At 41.0% G+C, this 17,670-nt stretch overlaps 1 protein-coding gene across 3 annotated transcripts in view; it reads left to right on the plus strand.

Annotated features, from left to right (window-relative positions):
• The window catches only part of SYT16 (synaptotagmin 16), a 300,681-nt gene that overhangs the window by 262,665 nt on the left and 20,346 nt on the right, over positions 1-17,670 (plus strand). For all 3 annotated transcript variants that reach the window (XM_057299716.2, XM_034937661.2, XM_057299715.1), the window contains 3 exons: positions 651-907; positions 6,328-6,768; positions 9,691-9,880. In XM_057299716.2, the coding sequence (XP_057155699.1) occupies positions 833-907; positions 6,328-6,768; positions 9,691-9,880 (706 nt within the window). In that variant the 5' untranslated portion in view covers positions 651-832. The remainder of the gene's footprint in view (positions 1-650; positions 908-6,327; positions 6,769-9,690; positions 9,881-17,670) is intronic.

A 17,670-nucleotide genomic window follows, 5' to 3' on the forward strand; every position in this document is an offset into this window, starting at 1 on the left:
CTAATATTTACGGAAGGCCTTGCTGGCTGCCAGGTGAATATTATTTCATGTGTCCACAGTGACCCTCTGATGGCTTTTATCATTTTTTAGATAAAGAAGCAAAGATTCAGAGAATTTGAATATTGTCCGGGTTCTTATGGCAGAGACAGGATTTAAACTCGGATCATATCAATCCAAGACCATGGATCAAGGAGAGAACTTTTTACTTGGTAGGATCACCAAAGCTTTTTGAGCAGAGGGTAATGCGGTAAACACTGAAGAGAAAAGGAAGCATGGTAGAGTCGGGAGACCATACGATCTCCATATTAGATGACTCTTTTTGCTTTTAGATCCATTGCAGAAGTCTTGTGGTCATTAGCTCCAGCAAAATGCTGTGTCGATTTTATCCTTTTGACATAAATATATATTCTCTACACTCATATTTAAAAAGTATTAAGCCTTCTGATACGCCACATAATGAGATAATGTTCTTTTTCATTTTATGGATCAAGTTTCTTCACTGTATGGATAGAATTATGTTTCTGCAGGTATTATTGGTATGGGTTCTGTTTCTGCAATCTTGATTGTTGTGACTGCAATTACTCAATTTCTCTAGGTAAAAAGGTGTTAAAAATAATGCATTTGAAATGGTTTTCTTATTGCAAATTTAGATTTGGATGGAGCCAGCCAACGGCGTTATTCTGAGAATCTCTCCTACGGTGAAGATGACCACATCCCTGCTCACTCACAGTCCCCATGTGAAAGGGGGGATGCCAAACACCACGGCACATCTCACCAAGAGTCCAATGTGGTCCAAAGCCTCAGGCGCCAATCCACAGAGGGCAGCTTGGAGATGGAGACAGCTTTTAATAGCCGGGGATTTGAAGATTCCTATGCCACTGACAGCTCCTCCATGTGGAGTCCAGAGGCAAGTTATTTGTTTTTCATTCTTTCATTGGTTCCCTTTCCCCTTCCCCTCTTTCCACTCTCCTTTCTCATCTCTCTAAAAAAAAAAAAAAAAAAAAAAAAAAAAAAAAAATTCCAGAAAGGAAGCATTACTTTTATCTGCAATAAATTTTTGTCCAGATGACCAAAATCCCATGCATGTCAATAAAAGAGTCATAAATTTCTCTCAAAATGGAAAAAAAAAAAGGAAGAATGGTAAAAAAAAAAAAAAAAGAAAAAGAAAAAAAAAATAAGAATGGTGGCAGAATGGATCCAGGAACAGCCAGGCTTTTCTTTTATATAAAGGCTTTTTATAGACTTAATTTTAAATAATGGAATTTTCAGTTCTTTAGAGGGACTGGTTTATTTACTTCATGGTTTCAATTAAGTGGAGTCTATTTTTATTTAGCCCAAATCTCAAGTTATGATTATTTGATATGAAAATTATTTGAAAATTGAACTAAAATGAAATGGCCTTCCAAGTGAAATTATACAAGGTGTAATGATGCAGATCTTGCACTGTGAATATATACAAAATATATTTTGTGCCTAGGAGACAGCATTAATCAGTAATGCCCCTCTGGCCATTGACATTGCCTTTGTAGTAAATATCTGATAAAAGATACTTCTTCCAAAGTTCTTTTTCAATTAAAGCTTAGTCCAGAATAAATGTAACAATCAATCCAGAGATATGGCTGGAGGTGATGATGGTAGTAGCTACCATTTATTGAGCAGTTAATATATGCCAGGCACTGTGATAAGGATTTTACCAAATTGTTTCCTTTTACTGGCCCTTATGGTTATTTTTCCATTAGATAGATCCCTGCTATCATGATTCGGTGACATTGGAAGGCATTAAGGAATGGTGTTTAATACCTAATTTGAAATTAATTTTGATGAAATAAGTCATATACATATATAAACCTTTAATATAATTTGCAGGGATGGGGGAAGAAGGAGAGAGGTGAATGGGTTTTATTAGCATCCATTTGAGAAAATAAACAGGATGCATCTCTTATTAGGACTTGGAGTGTCACACACGCTAAATGCTCAAGGTAAAAAAAAAAAAAGGAATCACAGAAAACCCTGTTTCCAAGCCTTAACTGCTAACACGTTGGCGCGTGTAGGTAGTATCTAAGGAGGGGTATGCATACACATCTGTGCCCCTGTGTAGATGTCTCTGCTGAGGACCAGAAATGGTAGCTCACATATGTGGTTTGTGGCTTGTTAAAAAGCAGCCCTTCATATGGAGGCACCCAAAGCCATTAACTTTATACATTTTGTTTAAAAAAAAAAAAAACTCTGCTTACCCGTTAGTTTACTACCAAGCCATATCAAATCCCACACACTAACACTTAAAAAATATTTTGAATGTCTCTCCCAAAAACAAAACAGACCAAATGATTTGCCTGCCTATTGATACTCTGTCTCCTTGGTGATTGTGCCATGAGGCTTGGAAGTACAGGTCACCTCCCATTTACCTGCCTGCTGGAGCTTTAATAGAAGACTCGGTATTGAGGGTACTAAATGTTCTCAGACTCCAAAAATACCCAGACATCTCTGTGTGCTCCATTCAACCTCCTATCTATTTTGAGAAAAAACTGTAATTTGGTGCTCCTACAGTAGAACCTCAAATCCAACTCGGAGGCAGTTCCCGTAACTGCCTGCTTTGCAGGCTTAGCTTGCCTTTTAAGAATTGATTTATTTGCCTCTTAGCTGTATTGAGAACTCTGTCTTCCCCTGTGTATCGGGCATCAGGAACATATTGTAGGCCTGTTTACTTTAGGCCACACAGATGACATCAACACTATCTTACTAAAACAGAAAGGCTTTCAGTTTGACAGAAAATCTTTAAACCTACATGGGTTTTGACAATTTGACACAAGTATTCTCATCTTAAGGAAAAGCCCAGGATATTGGAGCTCAAGGAATCATTTATTTTGTCTCAGCAGGAAACTGGTCGTGCAGTGTGACTACCTGTTAGGCTGATGGATTTTCGAGCTCTGCTCTTCTCTGCTGGCAAAGGCCTTTGGCTTTTTCCTGCAGACCCAGGGCTTGGCAGGAAAGACAATGGGAGTGTGGCTGGTGATTTTGAGCACACAGGGAGACAGGTGTCCCACTTTTCATCTCTGCTTTCCACTGATTAATTGGTTGGCCTTGAGAAGTTAATTAAAATCTGCCAAATGGGGATAAGAATGAAGAGATTTTTACCTTGCAGGAAGGTCAGATGGATTAGTGGTATTAACAGTACCCACATGAGGAGCTCCTTCAGTTGCCTGGTGAGAGGTAAAGTGTGTTGAAATAATTAATTGCTATGAAAATACCAACATTCACAAATCTTTTTCTCAAATCAACCCAGGGAGGGGCTACAAAGCCCAGTTTTCATGGGCCACAGCTTGAATTGGCCTATCCAAAGCCCAGCCATTGGCAGGATCTGTTTATTCAGAGGAGTTCTTAGGACAGTCAGGAGCTCTACCCAGGACTCTCTTAGAAACCTGCAGGTGGAGTGAGCATTTATCTGAAGAGATAGCCTGATACATAAGTGGAGAGAGCTCCTCATTCACTAAAATATTTTTACCTTGGCATTGAAGTTGACAAAACTAAGAGCTATTAACTAACATTAAGAGCAGGGGCCTCAAAGGATGTGAAAACCACAGAGAGTGTGATTCCAACCCCCACCTTCCGTTTTCTCCCCCTTCATCTTGTACGCTTGCTCTCTCTCTCTCTCGTGCTCTCTCGCTCTCTCACTCTCTCTCTCTCTCTCTATACACACACACACACACACACACACACACACACACACACACACACACACGTCTATATGTAGAAATAGTGATGCCTAAAGGTTTGGGGAAGAAGAAAGGAGACTGTATGTTTCAAAATAAGGTTTGGAATTTTGAGTATTGAATACGAGTTAAGGCAGGCCCGGGACTCAAACTGCCAGGGAATGAGTCCTGGACAATCTTGTCTGGGAATTTGATCTGGGCTTGGGGGCAGAGAGCGTGTTAGTTATTTAGTCTTTCTAAGCTTTAGTTTCGTCCTCCATAAAATGAAGATATTAAAATACCTACCTCATTGCATTGATGTAAATATTCAAAAAGATAATTTTTCTTAGTTGGGTTCCTCAAAAAAGCAGAGCCTACGTAAAGGCTTTGTTCCCTACTTTGGGAGTGCAACCCCAGGGGACAAAAGTGCGAGACAAGGGAAGTAAGGCAGGGAAGAAGGGAGGTCAAGTATGAGAATACACAGTTGAATTGGCCACCACTCAGTATGGCTAATTGCTTGATCTTGTGTGATCACACTCCAAGAAGCTGTATGAACTGACAGGACAACTGACTACGGGGCAAAAAGTAGACTTTACATATATTGGTGTCAAGCAGGGTTCTGCAGCTGTCTAAGCCTTGGCGGTCAACAGAGAGACCAATGATAAGAAATGAGAATTATATTGTGTGGGTAGAAGGTAAGACTTTATTAGAGCCCATATAGGCTGTGCCTTAGGGGAAGACGGAACATGAGTTAAGGCCAAGAAGATCTGAAGTGTTTAAGAGCCAATTTTTATAGTCTGTAAAGGATTTGATATGGTATTTGGCATAAGAAATAGCTTAGTAGATGTTAGCTATTATTACTTATGGTCAGAAATGCAATACAGAGATGATCAAGAGTAGGCTAAAATAGATGGGAGTTTTAGGAAGAGACAAGGGAGTTTGAGAGAAGATTCTGACTTGATTTTTGAGTTGGCCTAAATCCTTGGAGATTTGCTTCTAATATATATACACTAGTCAGTTGTATTCAAAAGTCTCTATAGCAACCACTTTTATCACTTGAAACTAAGTACCTCTGAATAGAAACACTCACGCATGATTGCATGCTCAGAGGAAAGGATATAAGAAGCTTCACTTATTTTACAAGAAATCTAAATTTTCTTGCAGGCTAATTTGAATCTTAAAAGAAAAGGATATTTATTAGATGTCTACTGTCTGTCAAGTCCTCTACTTTTTACAACATCCCTACACAGAAGGTACCATCTCCATTTTACAGTTGAGGAAAATAGAACATGGAAAGGATTAAATGACTTGCCCAGTGTCATAGAGCTAGTAAGTGGTAGGCCTGGGCTTCCTAAGGAAATATGAACCCAGAGAACCATGAACTTTCACCCAGACTATGTGGGAAAGTTTCACTGATGGATGCACATTTTGAGGCATTGTATTATAATTTGAAACGAGATCTCTAAATTAGCAAGGTCTGGTGTTCAATTGCAACAAGAATCAGATCAAAGTTTAGTTACAGGTAAGGATCATGCCTTCAGAGGAAAATAGAATTATTATTGACATTATTCATAATTTGTTAGTGGGGTGGTTCATTATAATAAATGCAGCCTAGCTCAGTTTTCCCAGTAAGGTCATCAGATCTGAGTGGCTGCAAGTAAATTGCTACCCAAGGGTGACATTCCATAAAGAGGGATGTGTGTTTGAGAATAGGTAGCACCAGTCCAGTGGTGGGAATAGATATTTATGCAGTCTGGTCTAAGCCAGGTATTTTCATATCAGTGAAAACCTCACAACAACACACCAGCAAGTAGGCACATTAATGTGCATTTTTAAGCTAGACTACCGAGAGGCTGGTCTATTTGGCCAGGGTAAAAAAGCTAGTCAGTGGTAGAGTTATGATTTCAATTTAGGTGTTCTGGCTCCAGGCTCCGTGTTGCTGTTTACTAAAGGGTTGTGGAGGTGTCCTCCTAAATCCTTGCTGCTCAAAGTGTGAGCCGAGGCTAGCAGCGTCAACATCCCTTGTGCATGTCCCAGAAATGGCAGAATCTCAAGCTCCACTCCAGACCTACTGAATCAGAATCCTCAGATGATTTAGGTCTACATTAAAGTTTGAGAAGCTCAGCCCTAAACCTTTACTCCCACTTAGATTGAAAATATACTGAAGCATCACCTTCCTGGGACTCCCATCAAAATTCTTGTCTGTAGAAAGCTCTTGCCTGTGGAGAACAGGCTCAGGCTCAACCATCTGTATTTAGGGACACAAGGAAAAGTCGCCTATGGACAATTGCCTGTTGACTTAATTTTAGATTTAGCATCTCAGTTGGTTTCAATGATCCTGGGCAATTGTGCTTTTTGAGAGGCAGTATATATGAAAACACTTTGCAAAAATATAAAAGCTTTAGTTATCCATTCCAAAAACATTCACGAAGGCGCACCATATGCTAGGCACTTTGCCGTCAAAGAATTCTCAGTTTAATGCAGCGATAGACCAGTAAACAGACCTATCTGATATAGAGGGAATACACTGGCAGTTAGAAAGCAGGGATTCTGAAGGAGCACAAAGGGGCACCAACTGGCCAAAATGTAATTGGGTATCATCATTTCCATTTCTAATTGTTTCCTCTGCCTGCAACAGGAACAGGACAGGACCAATTTGCAGGTGCCATCCGGGGTCTCAGAGCCCATCTCAAAGTGTGGTGACCTAGATGTCATCTTTGAATATAGAGCCGCCAGCCAGAAGCTCACAGTGACCATTGTGAGGGCACAGGGCCTCCCAGATAAGGACCGAAGTGGTGTCAACTCCTGGCAAGTTCATGTAGTGCTGCTGCCTGGTAAGAAACAGAGGGGCAGGACGAACATACAGAGAGGGCCCAACCCCGTCTTCAGGGAGAAGATCACCTTTGCCAAGCTGGAGCCCAGAGATGTGGCTGCCTGTGCTGTCCGCTTCCGCCTGTACGCTGCCCGGAAGATGACCCGAGAGAGAATGATGGGAGAGAAACTATTCTATCTCAGCCACCTGCACCCAGAAGGGGAAATGAAAGTGACTCTGGTTCTGGAGCCAAGAAGTAATATAAGCGTGAGTATGTTAAATGGTGCTGCTAATGATGTGGTGTGTTCGAAGACCTGGGATTGTCAGCCCTTGATTTAGTACATTCAGTCTGTGAATTCAGAGACTTTAATTTAATTTTCCATTTGGCTCTCCTCACCCTTGTAAGCCATGATTTGCACTTCATGGTACAATGGGTCTTTCATGCCTGTCTTCCTGATAACCTGATGGATAAATGCCCTGTCCATTTTAGGACAAAATAGCAGCAGTGTGGTAGAGGGCATGGAGAAAAACAGGGAAGGTGGCTTGGCCCTCTGGATTGTGGATAACTGATCCTACTCCTCCTGCCCCCAATCTGCATCATGATGAATCTCAGAGATGGGACTTTCTGGGCAAGGTTCTTAACGGGTATGCTGGGGCAGACTGAGAGAGCAGCCCAGAACTTCAGCTGCTTCTGAAACCTTTCATTTGTGTTACTACCGTCTTCCCTCATACCCCATTTCCCTGCTTGCCACAGGGTTTCAAGGAAAGGTGTCATAATTTACATGCCTACAGGATGGGCAGCTCACTACTGCTGTGGGTTATATGTCATGTAGTATGCCCATCTCCTTTTACAAAACCACGTTAACAGATCAGGGAGCTCTCTAGGCTCTGGATTCAATCAGTCATTCATTCAGAGATGTTTACTGTCAATTATGGTATAGGCAAAGTGGATACAGGAAAGAACTAAGCAGGCGATGCCTCTGCCCTTGGAGAGCTTGCAGTCTAGTGGTGGCCAAGTAGGCAAGGAGACAGAGTGATAGGCTGCTGCTTGTTTAGAGGATCAGAGAAAGTTTCTTTGAGGTGGTGATAAAACGCCGGAACTCAAAGCATCGAGAGAGCGAGGCTGGTGATGTGAGGAGGATGAGAGTTCCAGACAGAGTGAACAGCACATGCAAGCAGTCAGGATGTGGGGTGGCCGGGGGAGGGGGGAAGCTTGTCATATCTGAGGAAGAACAAAGGAGACAGAAAGTCTGGACTGTAGTGGTGGCAGATCTGTCTACTTAAATGTCCAATGATGTCTCAAAATTAACGTCTTCAGGCTTGAAATCCTGATTTTTGCCTCCCTAAATCTATTCCCCCTGCAGTCTTCTCCATGTTGCTTAAAGGCAGTTGCATTCTTCCAATTGCTGGGGTCAAAAATCTCAGAAGTCATCTGTGACTTTTCTGTTTTCCACCTGAAATCCTGTTGGCTCTATCTTCAGGTACAACCAGAACCTGGCTCTCTGCTGGACTACTGAAATAGCTGCTCAGCAGTGGTCTTTCCACTTCTGCCTTTGCCTCTACAGACTCTTCTGGACATGGGAGCCAGAATGAGCTTTTTAAAGTTATAAGCCAGATGATGTCTCATCTCTGCTCAGATCTCCCTTTTTTCTTAATATCTGAGTAAAGCACATCGGAAATAATGGAAAACAGAATGCAGTGGAGATCAGAAGGGATCCTGCGTGATAGAGCTTGGGAATGGGGATGATCACACCCATATTTATGCTTGCTAGGCCCTATGCTGTGTGCTGGTGGCACGGAGTTGAATGGGGAAAATGAGCTAGTGTAAAAGAACTTTGCAGGTGGAAATCTTTCATTCACCAGTTATTTGTTGAGCACAGTTATGTGCCAGACATTAGGCTATGCACCAGGGACTGAGAGATTTATACGGATTCAGAATTTGATGGGAGAGGCAAGCAGTGAGTGACAGGTGCCACAGCGGGAAGCTTTTATAGGAGCACAGGAGGGGGAGTGAGTCTCACTTAAGAGTAAGCAAATATTTCATTGTTGAATTTTTATCTTCTAGACAGCAGGGTCTGTAAGACATCTATCACAACCACCTAGCCCTGCCGTTTACAAACTATGTTCCATACAGCCTCGGGTTAGGTCGGGGGGCGCTCTGCAGAAATGTCTGTGGTTTGGTAAACAGGATACTTTCCTGCAGATGGGCAGAATATTTGATTCCTTTTATTGGTTCTAATTATTGAGTTTCTGGTCAGAAATTTGAAGAAATGATTTCAAACATTGAGAAGAAAGGTTTAAGTCAAGTCTAATGCCCTTGTTTCTGGTGGAGGAGATGGTGTTTCAGGGGGACAGGATTGCCTGCCCCCACAGGATCGATTCCTACTCCCGTGCCTTGAGGGACAATCAGTGTCCTTCTCAATTTTGTGCTCCTCCTCCCGATGTGCCCGTGCCTGGTGGGGAAGTGTAGGTGCTCAGGAGAAGCGTGCCCATGAATAAACATGACAGAAAGCTCAGGTTCTCCTGGGCTCACTTGGTGCCTGCCAGGTCGCTGAGACCCACAACCCATGTGTTGTCTTTTTTCTCAAACAGTTGTAAAAGTGCTCATTTGTAATGTAAGTTATTTCTTTAAAAGGCAAAATTTGGCACCTGGCATATATTTAACAACCTTAAGCAGAACTAGGAGCCAAATGTTCTATGTGGGGGTAGACATCCAGTGGTCATTTCTTTTATAGTTAAGACACAACGCCTCCTGTATTGCCATATTCATCAAGGAGCTGCAGAGAACAGAAACAAACCTCAGGCCTGGAGTGGAGGGGTTCCTTAGAAACATCCAAGCACAGATTACACAGGAGGGAATTTGAGTCTATATTGAATGTATTATTAACTCTCCTTGTATCTTAGAGGGTTTGATTTACACTAGTAATAACGTCTTTGTCCATTTTGCCTTTAGAGAGGAAATATTGAATGGAGACAGCTCTTGAAACAAATATGTCAGTTCCTAATGCAGGGATCTCATCCATGACTGTGCTCCCTGGGCCCATTGTAATTCACGCCGAGTGCGCCCTTAGTCATCTTTGGCAGTCATTGGGGATTGGGTCACAATTTCACCAAACATAATATCGGCTTTCTCTAAAAGAGAGTAGTGCAGCGTGGGCCAATGGATTCTTTGTTGTTCTTCCCCTCCAGAGTGGAGGGTCTCCGCTCAGCCCATCTGCGGTTTCTCACAGTGATAGTACTTCATCCACGCAGTCGCTGTCTCATGGAGGGGCGCCAGAGCTGTTGGTGGGGCTCTCGTACAATGCCACAACGGGGCGATTATCTGTGGAAATGATCAAAGGCAGCCATTTCCGAAACCTCGCTGTTAACCGAGCACCTGGTAAGTGTGAGTCTGTTCTCCCAGCTCTGGTTCTTCCAGAGGCAAGTGGAAAGCCCTGTCTGCTTTCATCTTAGTTCTTTAATTTTTACCATAAAAATGATCTTATTATGGCTTAAGCAAGTTTTCACAAAGAGATACCTCTGTATTTTTTAAATGGCTCTCTATTTAATTAGACTTCTTTGCTATCTAGATGTATCTGGACATGAAATAGACTGGCCTGTGTGTCTATATTGTTTAAAGGAAAAGAAGGAACAGCATTTTCAGCAACATAATGTGTATGGGCAATTAAAATCTGCTAATACGTCCTAGGCCCTCAACTTTAAAGAAAAAGAGCTCTGGCTTTGGAGTAAGGCAGATCTGGGATTGAATTCCAGCTTTACCTACCACTTAACCACTAGCTTTGATATGATCCTGTGCAATTTATCCCTTTTCAGAACACAGCTAACTCATCTGACAAAAAAAGATATTAATAGTACCTTCCTGATGGAGTTGTTTTGGAGTTTAAATGAAATGATTTATTTAAAGCATTTAGTACCCTGCCTACCACATAGTGAATGCACAAGAAATGTTAATGGTTGTGGTGGTGACAGAGAAAGGAAGTAAAGGAGGCAGATCTGGGGCAACACAGGACTGGCTTTCTAGGGGAACTGCCACTTTTGAGATTGTCACTGGAAAGAGGGGTTCAAGGTATATCCCCAGAGCTGCAGTCCAAGGTTCAGAAAGCCAGACTCAAAAAGCTGCTGTTTTCAGTTGCCTCAACAGCCTCTCACCACCTAGGAAGTTAGAGATTGAACATTAGAAGCATGCTGTTAAAAAGTTAGCTTACCTTTTTATGATCTTGTTTTTCAGCAAAAAAGCTTGAAAGGGGGGCAGGAAGATGATTTCTTTTTTGCTTCTGCCTTCTGGACCTCATGCAAATACACCTAATTGGAGGACTTAATTTGGATCTGGAATGCTAGCTGCAAGAGAGTCTGAAAATGTTGTTGAATTTCTAGTCTTTTGAGTCAGGAAGGTAAACTAGAAGGGAGTAGAGTAGAGGGCTAGGGAGCCTGCCCACCATGGGCACCAAACTGTTATTGAAAGAAGGATGAAATCAGTATATTTGTGGCAGGCTGAAAGAGTCAGTGGACTCAGGCCTCATGTATCAGCAGCAGGTGAAGAACTAGGAGCGCCACTGGAAAAGAGTCATCTCCTACAACTGAATCTGGGCTCTCACTCTTTTTTTGCCCTTAACTGTGCTGCAGCCCACAAAGGATCTGTGGAATGGGGGTATCTTGTTAGTCAACTTGTATGAAAACTATTAGGGCAAATTAGTAAGGAATGCCCCAGCACTTTGAATAACAGAATAGACTGGGTTTATCAGCCATATTCTATGTCGACACTCAGAGCCACATGAGGGCTATTTAGAAGGCATAATAGATGCTTATTATTAATTGCATAGCTAGACTCTTTTTGCTAGATACCAATTTGTTTTCCAGAATAGCTCTGAATTTACTAGAGATCTGTCTGGATTTACTACTTTGCCTTCTGAACTTTTGCTAACCTCTTTTGCTGTCCTTCTGAGATCAGGTAAAGTCTGAACAATTTTTTAGGAACAGGGTAGAGATGCAGAGAATGATGGGGTTGTGGATCACACAATCATGGCCTATTCAAGTCCATGCTGGGAAGCTTTATTTTGTATACTGGGTGGTACCAGGCAATCCAGAGGAGAGGTACATCATGGTGCTTGAGAAAGTACCAGCTGGAGGCCAACAAACCAAGGTGTGAATTCAGGCTCTGCCACTTATTATAATAGTTGTGAGTTACTGGCTAGGCACGGTGGCTCAATGCCTGTAATCCCAGCGCTTTGGGAGGCCGAGGTGAATGGATCACCTCAGGCCAGGGGTTTGAGACCAGCCGGGCCAACATGGAGAAACCCCAGCTCTACGGAAAATAATAAAAATTAGCTGAGCTTGGTGGTGCACGCCTGTAATCCCAGCTACTTGGGAGGCTGAGGCCAGAGAATCGCTTGAACCGAGGAGGTGGAGGTTGCAGTGAGCCAAGATTGCACCACTGCACTCCAGCCTGGGTGACAGAATGAGACTCTGTCTCAAAAAAACAAAAAACAACAAACAAAAAAATTGTGTTATGAAACTGTTCTGAATCTCAGTTTCCTCATCTATAAAAAAGGAGTCAGTATAGAATATACTTTATAAGTTTACATACCTGTAATACATGCAAAACTGTGATGTTGAGGATGGAACTATTATATCTTAATAAATATCTACATAAATATGCTAAAGATGAAATTCCTGTAACAAATATTTAAAACCAAATAGGAAAAAAAGGCAAGTCCTAATTTAGAAATGGATTTTATTCCAGAAGTTTAAGTCTATTTGGCATTTAGTACATAATTTGCCATAGGCATAGTGTTGCAATAAAACTTAAAATGTAACTGACATGTTGTATCTTTGCAACCCATGGAATAGAAAACAATGCTGCCGTGATGCTAGTAATTAAAATAGAAACCCAGTAGTGAAGACAAAAGTTTTTTGTCTCTGTAGAATGCTGGTACTTGAGGAAAAGCCAGTTTAATTAGGAAGGGATGAGAAAGTAGAAGGTTCCTTTGTGGAGCTTCTGAAAGGGACCTCTTGGAATTTTCAAGGGCTTTAGATGTCGACGGCCTTGGTTTTTCATTATGTCTCGCTTCATTATGGCACTCACACTACTTTGACAGTTACATGGCAAGCTTGGGATACATTTTTAGTTCCCATATGGAAGAGAACAAGAGAGAGAAAGAATGAGGGGACACGAGTTTTATGAGGTAACTGAGAAGAGTTGGAAGGAAGAGGGGGAGAAGAAGAGAGGACAGGAGCCAGGAGAGGAATGGAGCTGTGAGTGGGGAAAGGCGGAGGCCGCATGCCAAGTGCACCGCTCCCCACGGCAGAGGGAGAGCCGGCGGCAGCCTGGGGCCTGCTGCAGAGTCCACCACAGGGTCGCCGCCGGCCAGGGGAACTTGTACCACTGAGGGCCATGACAGCTTGTGGTTGAGGCTCTCAGCTCAGGTGCAGTTACCTCCTCCGTGACCTCAATCCTGCCCGACGGGGCGGTCATGATCACATAAAGAATGGTTCTTAGGGAAGTGTGAAGGAAAATAGGTTGAGCCTGAGTGTTAGGAACTTTTCTTCTCTTGAATATTGTTAAGGTTTTACATGTTGCTGGAAAGAGAGACAGCGGCTAGGATTTAGAAGTGAGAATCTTTTTGCCTCAAAATATATCATAAAACAAAAGGCAACTTTGAATTCACCAACCTGACCCAGTTAGATAATCGAATATTTTTAAAACTTTTCCTCCTAAGTAAGACAGAGGAACTGAAGAAACAGTAGATGAAGTTCTTCTCCTCTGTTGGGGTCTTAGAAGAAATAAGCCACTGAGATAGAAACCCCCTCCCCTTCTGAGGTAAAATCCTTGGGCGAGAGGGCTCCTTTCTCTGATGGGCTGGAGCTAGTAGGGGCAATAATAGAAATGTGAGTCTCCGCCGGCTCCAACCAGAGCCTCCACTGCACAGCCCCCAGAATGGCTAAAATGAAAAATTTGCACCAAGTATTGGTGAGGATGTGGAGAATACATTCTTGGTGCGAGTGTAAAATGGAACAACCACTTTGGGAAAAGGCGTAGAAGCTTTTTTTTATATAAAACTAAACATGCACGGAGAATCTAGCAGTTACGTTCTTGGGCAGTAACCGGTAAGTCAAAAAAGAAAAAAAGACCCATGCAAGAATGTTTATAGCAGCTTTATTCATAATGACAAAAACTAGACAGCCCTCACGCCCATCTAGAGAAGAGTGAATAAGCAAATTAAGATATATAATTGAATACTATTTAGCAATAAAAAGTAATAAAATTAAACGTAGGCATTCAACAGCATGGAGGAATCTCACAAACTTACTGAGTTACCTACTGCTTGATTCCATTGGTAAATTCTGCAGTAAGCAAAACTACTCTATAGTGGGGAAAAAAAGCAAAGGAGTGGTGGTGTCAGGAATGATATTGGTGCTAGGATGTACTAGGTAGGGACATGAGGAAATGTTCTGGGGTGATGGGAATATTTTGTATTTTGTTATTCTTTAAAATTTTTAATCTATATATTGATAGGGATGTGAGTTAAATGGATGTATGCATTTGTCAGAAGTTGGTGAATGGCACTGAGCTTTGTACACTTCACTATAGGTAAATTTTACCTTAAAAAAGAACTGTAAAATATTAAACTCTAGCTAATGAAATGCATGCTGAAATTTTTAGCATTGAAGAGCAACAATGGCTACAAGTAAAATGGATTAATGGATGAATAGAGGCACAGATATGTGAGAAAAAATAAAACAATCGAAAACTTAAGGTGGTGGGTATAGGGACCTCCACTGTACAATTATTTCAAATATTCTATACATTTTAAATTTTAGGTATAAAATACTGGGGAATACAATCTAGTGTGGTATGAATTAGATAAGCTGGGTCAAGTTGGTAAAAATAAAATGAGTCTTAGCCATGGATAGGGACTTCTGTGGTTGGCAATACTTTTTTTTTTTTAATTAGAGTGATTGAGATGTCACTCTATTTCCCTAGATAAACCTTGGATCAGAAAGATGGGGTACTGGCTGGGCTTGGTGGCTCATGCCTGTAATCCCAGCACTTTGGGGGGCCCAGGTGGGCAGATCACCTGAGGTCAGGAGTTTGAGACCAGCCTGGTCAAAATGGTGAAACCTCATGTCTACTAAAAATACAAAAAATTAGCCAGGCATGGTGGCAGGTGCCTGTAATCCCAGCTACTTAGGAGGCTGAGGCAGGAGAATTGCTGGAACCTGGGAGGTTGAGGTTGCAGTGTGCCGAGATCACACCACTGCACTCCAGCCTGGGCCACAGAGTGAGATTCCATCTCAAAAAAAAAAAAATGGGGTACTGAGCATCTGAACCTGAGGGTATCTTTTATAGTGTCCTCCATAAACCACATCCATCACAAGGGAAAGTATTTGGCTGGGCATTTCTTCTTTTCAAACTTTATTTCTATGTATCTATCTGTCTATCAATCATCTTTTGGTGAAAATGCCCATGTTATAAAGTGTTGTGATTTTTTTAAAAAAAAATCATGTATGTGGGCTAAGGAAGATAAAATAGGCTATTTGAAAATTACTATAACTAGCCTATAGAACCTATTTATAAACATATATAAGTACGGTAGCAGCATGAACTTATCTTAGTGCAAATCAAGTAACAACGTGCCAAATGTCACACCAGCCATTTTCAAGGTGATGTCTCATTTACTACACGTGGTCAGTGTTCAAAACTATTGTTGCTATTAAGATGGTATAGGGTAGTCTACAAATCTTCTGATGGCAAATGATAACCTCCAGGTCTGTCCCTGGCTAATGGTCCAGATGAAAAAGCAGTGTATAGTGTCTAGCAGACATCTGAAATCCTGATGTGCATTTACAAATGCTTTTGGAAAAGTTAGCAGTAAGAGTTAGAAACATTTGATCATCTTTTGAATTTGGCTTCATGGGAAAGCAATTCAACAACAACTTTGCAGCTCTATTCTGTTCTTATCCTAGCCCTGCTATCCAACTGCTGCATGGCCTCAACATTTGATTTAACCTCTCTGAATTACATTTTCCTTATTAAATGAGGTTAACAAGCTAGTGTTACAGATATACTGCTATGTTTCAAAAAAGTTAGCTATTGTGTTGACAGGTTCTCTTTCTCCATCTTCATCTTTGCTATGTCTCCTTCTACAGTGTATTACTGCATTGTGTATATATGTGTATATGTACAGATATAATGGTCCTTGTCAAAAACTATCATTAAGATGTTCCCTCCAGTTAAAAACAAGTTCCCCAGCTTCTCAGCATATGCATGATTAGCCACACATGATAATTACACCCCAAATGATAATACTTAACTGCAGCAGCAGCATATTAACCTTGTTAGGCACTCACAATAGCAGAGACTAAAGGAAAGAAAAACAAGCAAATCAAGCTCCCTCATATTTTGTGTGAAGAACAAGTGGGATTCAGAAAATGTGCTCTACAGAGTGCAGGGAAAAAAAGACTCAGTGAAAATGAACATATATGAGACATATGACCTTCTTTTAGAATCCTGGTCCAGTTTTTGTTAAATATAGTGTATTAAGAGCCACTGTCTGCTCAGAGTCATGGCCATTTCATATGAAAATTTAGATGAGGCACTAACTTATTGAGTGCATAGGTGATATTCCTTTTTCTACATCAACTCTAATTCTCACAATGATATCAAAGTTAAAAAATATTAAAAGCAATAGAAAAGATAGTTACCATGGTGTATTAGTTTGTTTTTATGCTGCTGATAAAGACATACCCAAGACTGAGTAATTTATAAAGTAAAAGAGGTTTAGTGGACTCACAGTTCCACGTGGCTGGGGAGGCCTCACAATCATGATGGAAGGCAAAAGGCATGTCTTACATGGTGGCATACAAGAGAGAACTTGTGCAGGGAAACTCCCCTTTATAAAACCATCAGATCTCATGAGATTTATTCACTATCATGAGAACAGCACGGAAAGACCCACCCCCATGATTCAGTTACCTCCCACCGGGTCCCTCCCACAACATATGGGAAGTATGGGAGCCACAATTCAAGATGAGATTTGGCTGGGGACACAGTCAAACCATATTACATGGTATGTCAATTATATTGCAATAAAGATGTTAAAAAACCCAGTTACCTACAGAGGAATCACAGTAAGACTGAGGGCAGACTTTTTAATAACATTAATGGAAACCAGAGGACAATGGGAAAAGAATATCAAAGTATTGGGAGAAAAATACTCAGCTTAGCATTTTGTTCCCTGAGTGAAGTAAAAATAAAGATATTTTCCACAAAGTTTGACAGAGTTTTTCATTAGGAAAAAGCAACTAAATGATGCAATTGAGAAAGAAAGCAATTGAAATTAGAAGGAAGTAATGAGAAGCAAGAAGGAAGAATGAACAAATAAATTGGTTAACATGTAAGTAAATATAGGCCTGCATGGATTGCATAAAGCAAAAACAGGAGCGGTAGGAAAAATGACTACTACTGGGGGTACTACCACAAAATGGTAATAAAATTCTAGGCAGAAATTACATAAATATGGGAACGGGAGAGTGACTCCAAATGATTTTTGACAAGGCTGCCAAGACCATTCAAAGGGAAAAGGATAGTCTGTTCAACCAATGGTGCTAGAAAAAGTGGATCTCAACCTGCAAAAGCATGAAGTTGGATCCTTACCTAACACCATATATAAAAATGAACTCAAAATGGATGAAAGACCTAAATATAACACCTAAAACTATAAAACTCCTTGAAGAAAACATAGGGCAAAAACTTTATGACCTTGGATTTGGCAGTGATTTCTTGGATATGACAACAAGTGCATAGGCAACAAAATTAAAAATAGACAACTGGACTTCATGTAAGTTCAAAAATTTTGTGCATCGAAAGATAATAGAGTAAATAGACCACCTATAGAATGGGAGAAAATATTTGCAAATTATATATCTGATAACAAACTAATATCCAGAATATATAGAGAACTCCTAAAACTCAACAACAAAACAATGTGAGTTTAAAACTGGATTAAAGACTTGAGTAGACATTCCTCCAAAGTTGATGTATAAATGGCCAATAGAAATATGAAAAAAATGCTCAAAATCAATCATCAGGAAAATGCAAATCAAAACTACAGTGAGATACCACCTCATACCCATTAGGATGGCTACTATAACACACACACACACACACAC

Source organism: Pan paniscus, chromosome 15, assembly GCF_029289425.2.
Source record: "Pan paniscus chromosome 15, NHGRI_mPanPan1-v2.0_pri, whole genome shotgun sequence".
NCBI lineage: Eukaryota > Metazoa > Chordata > Mammalia > Primates > Hominidae > Pan > Pan paniscus.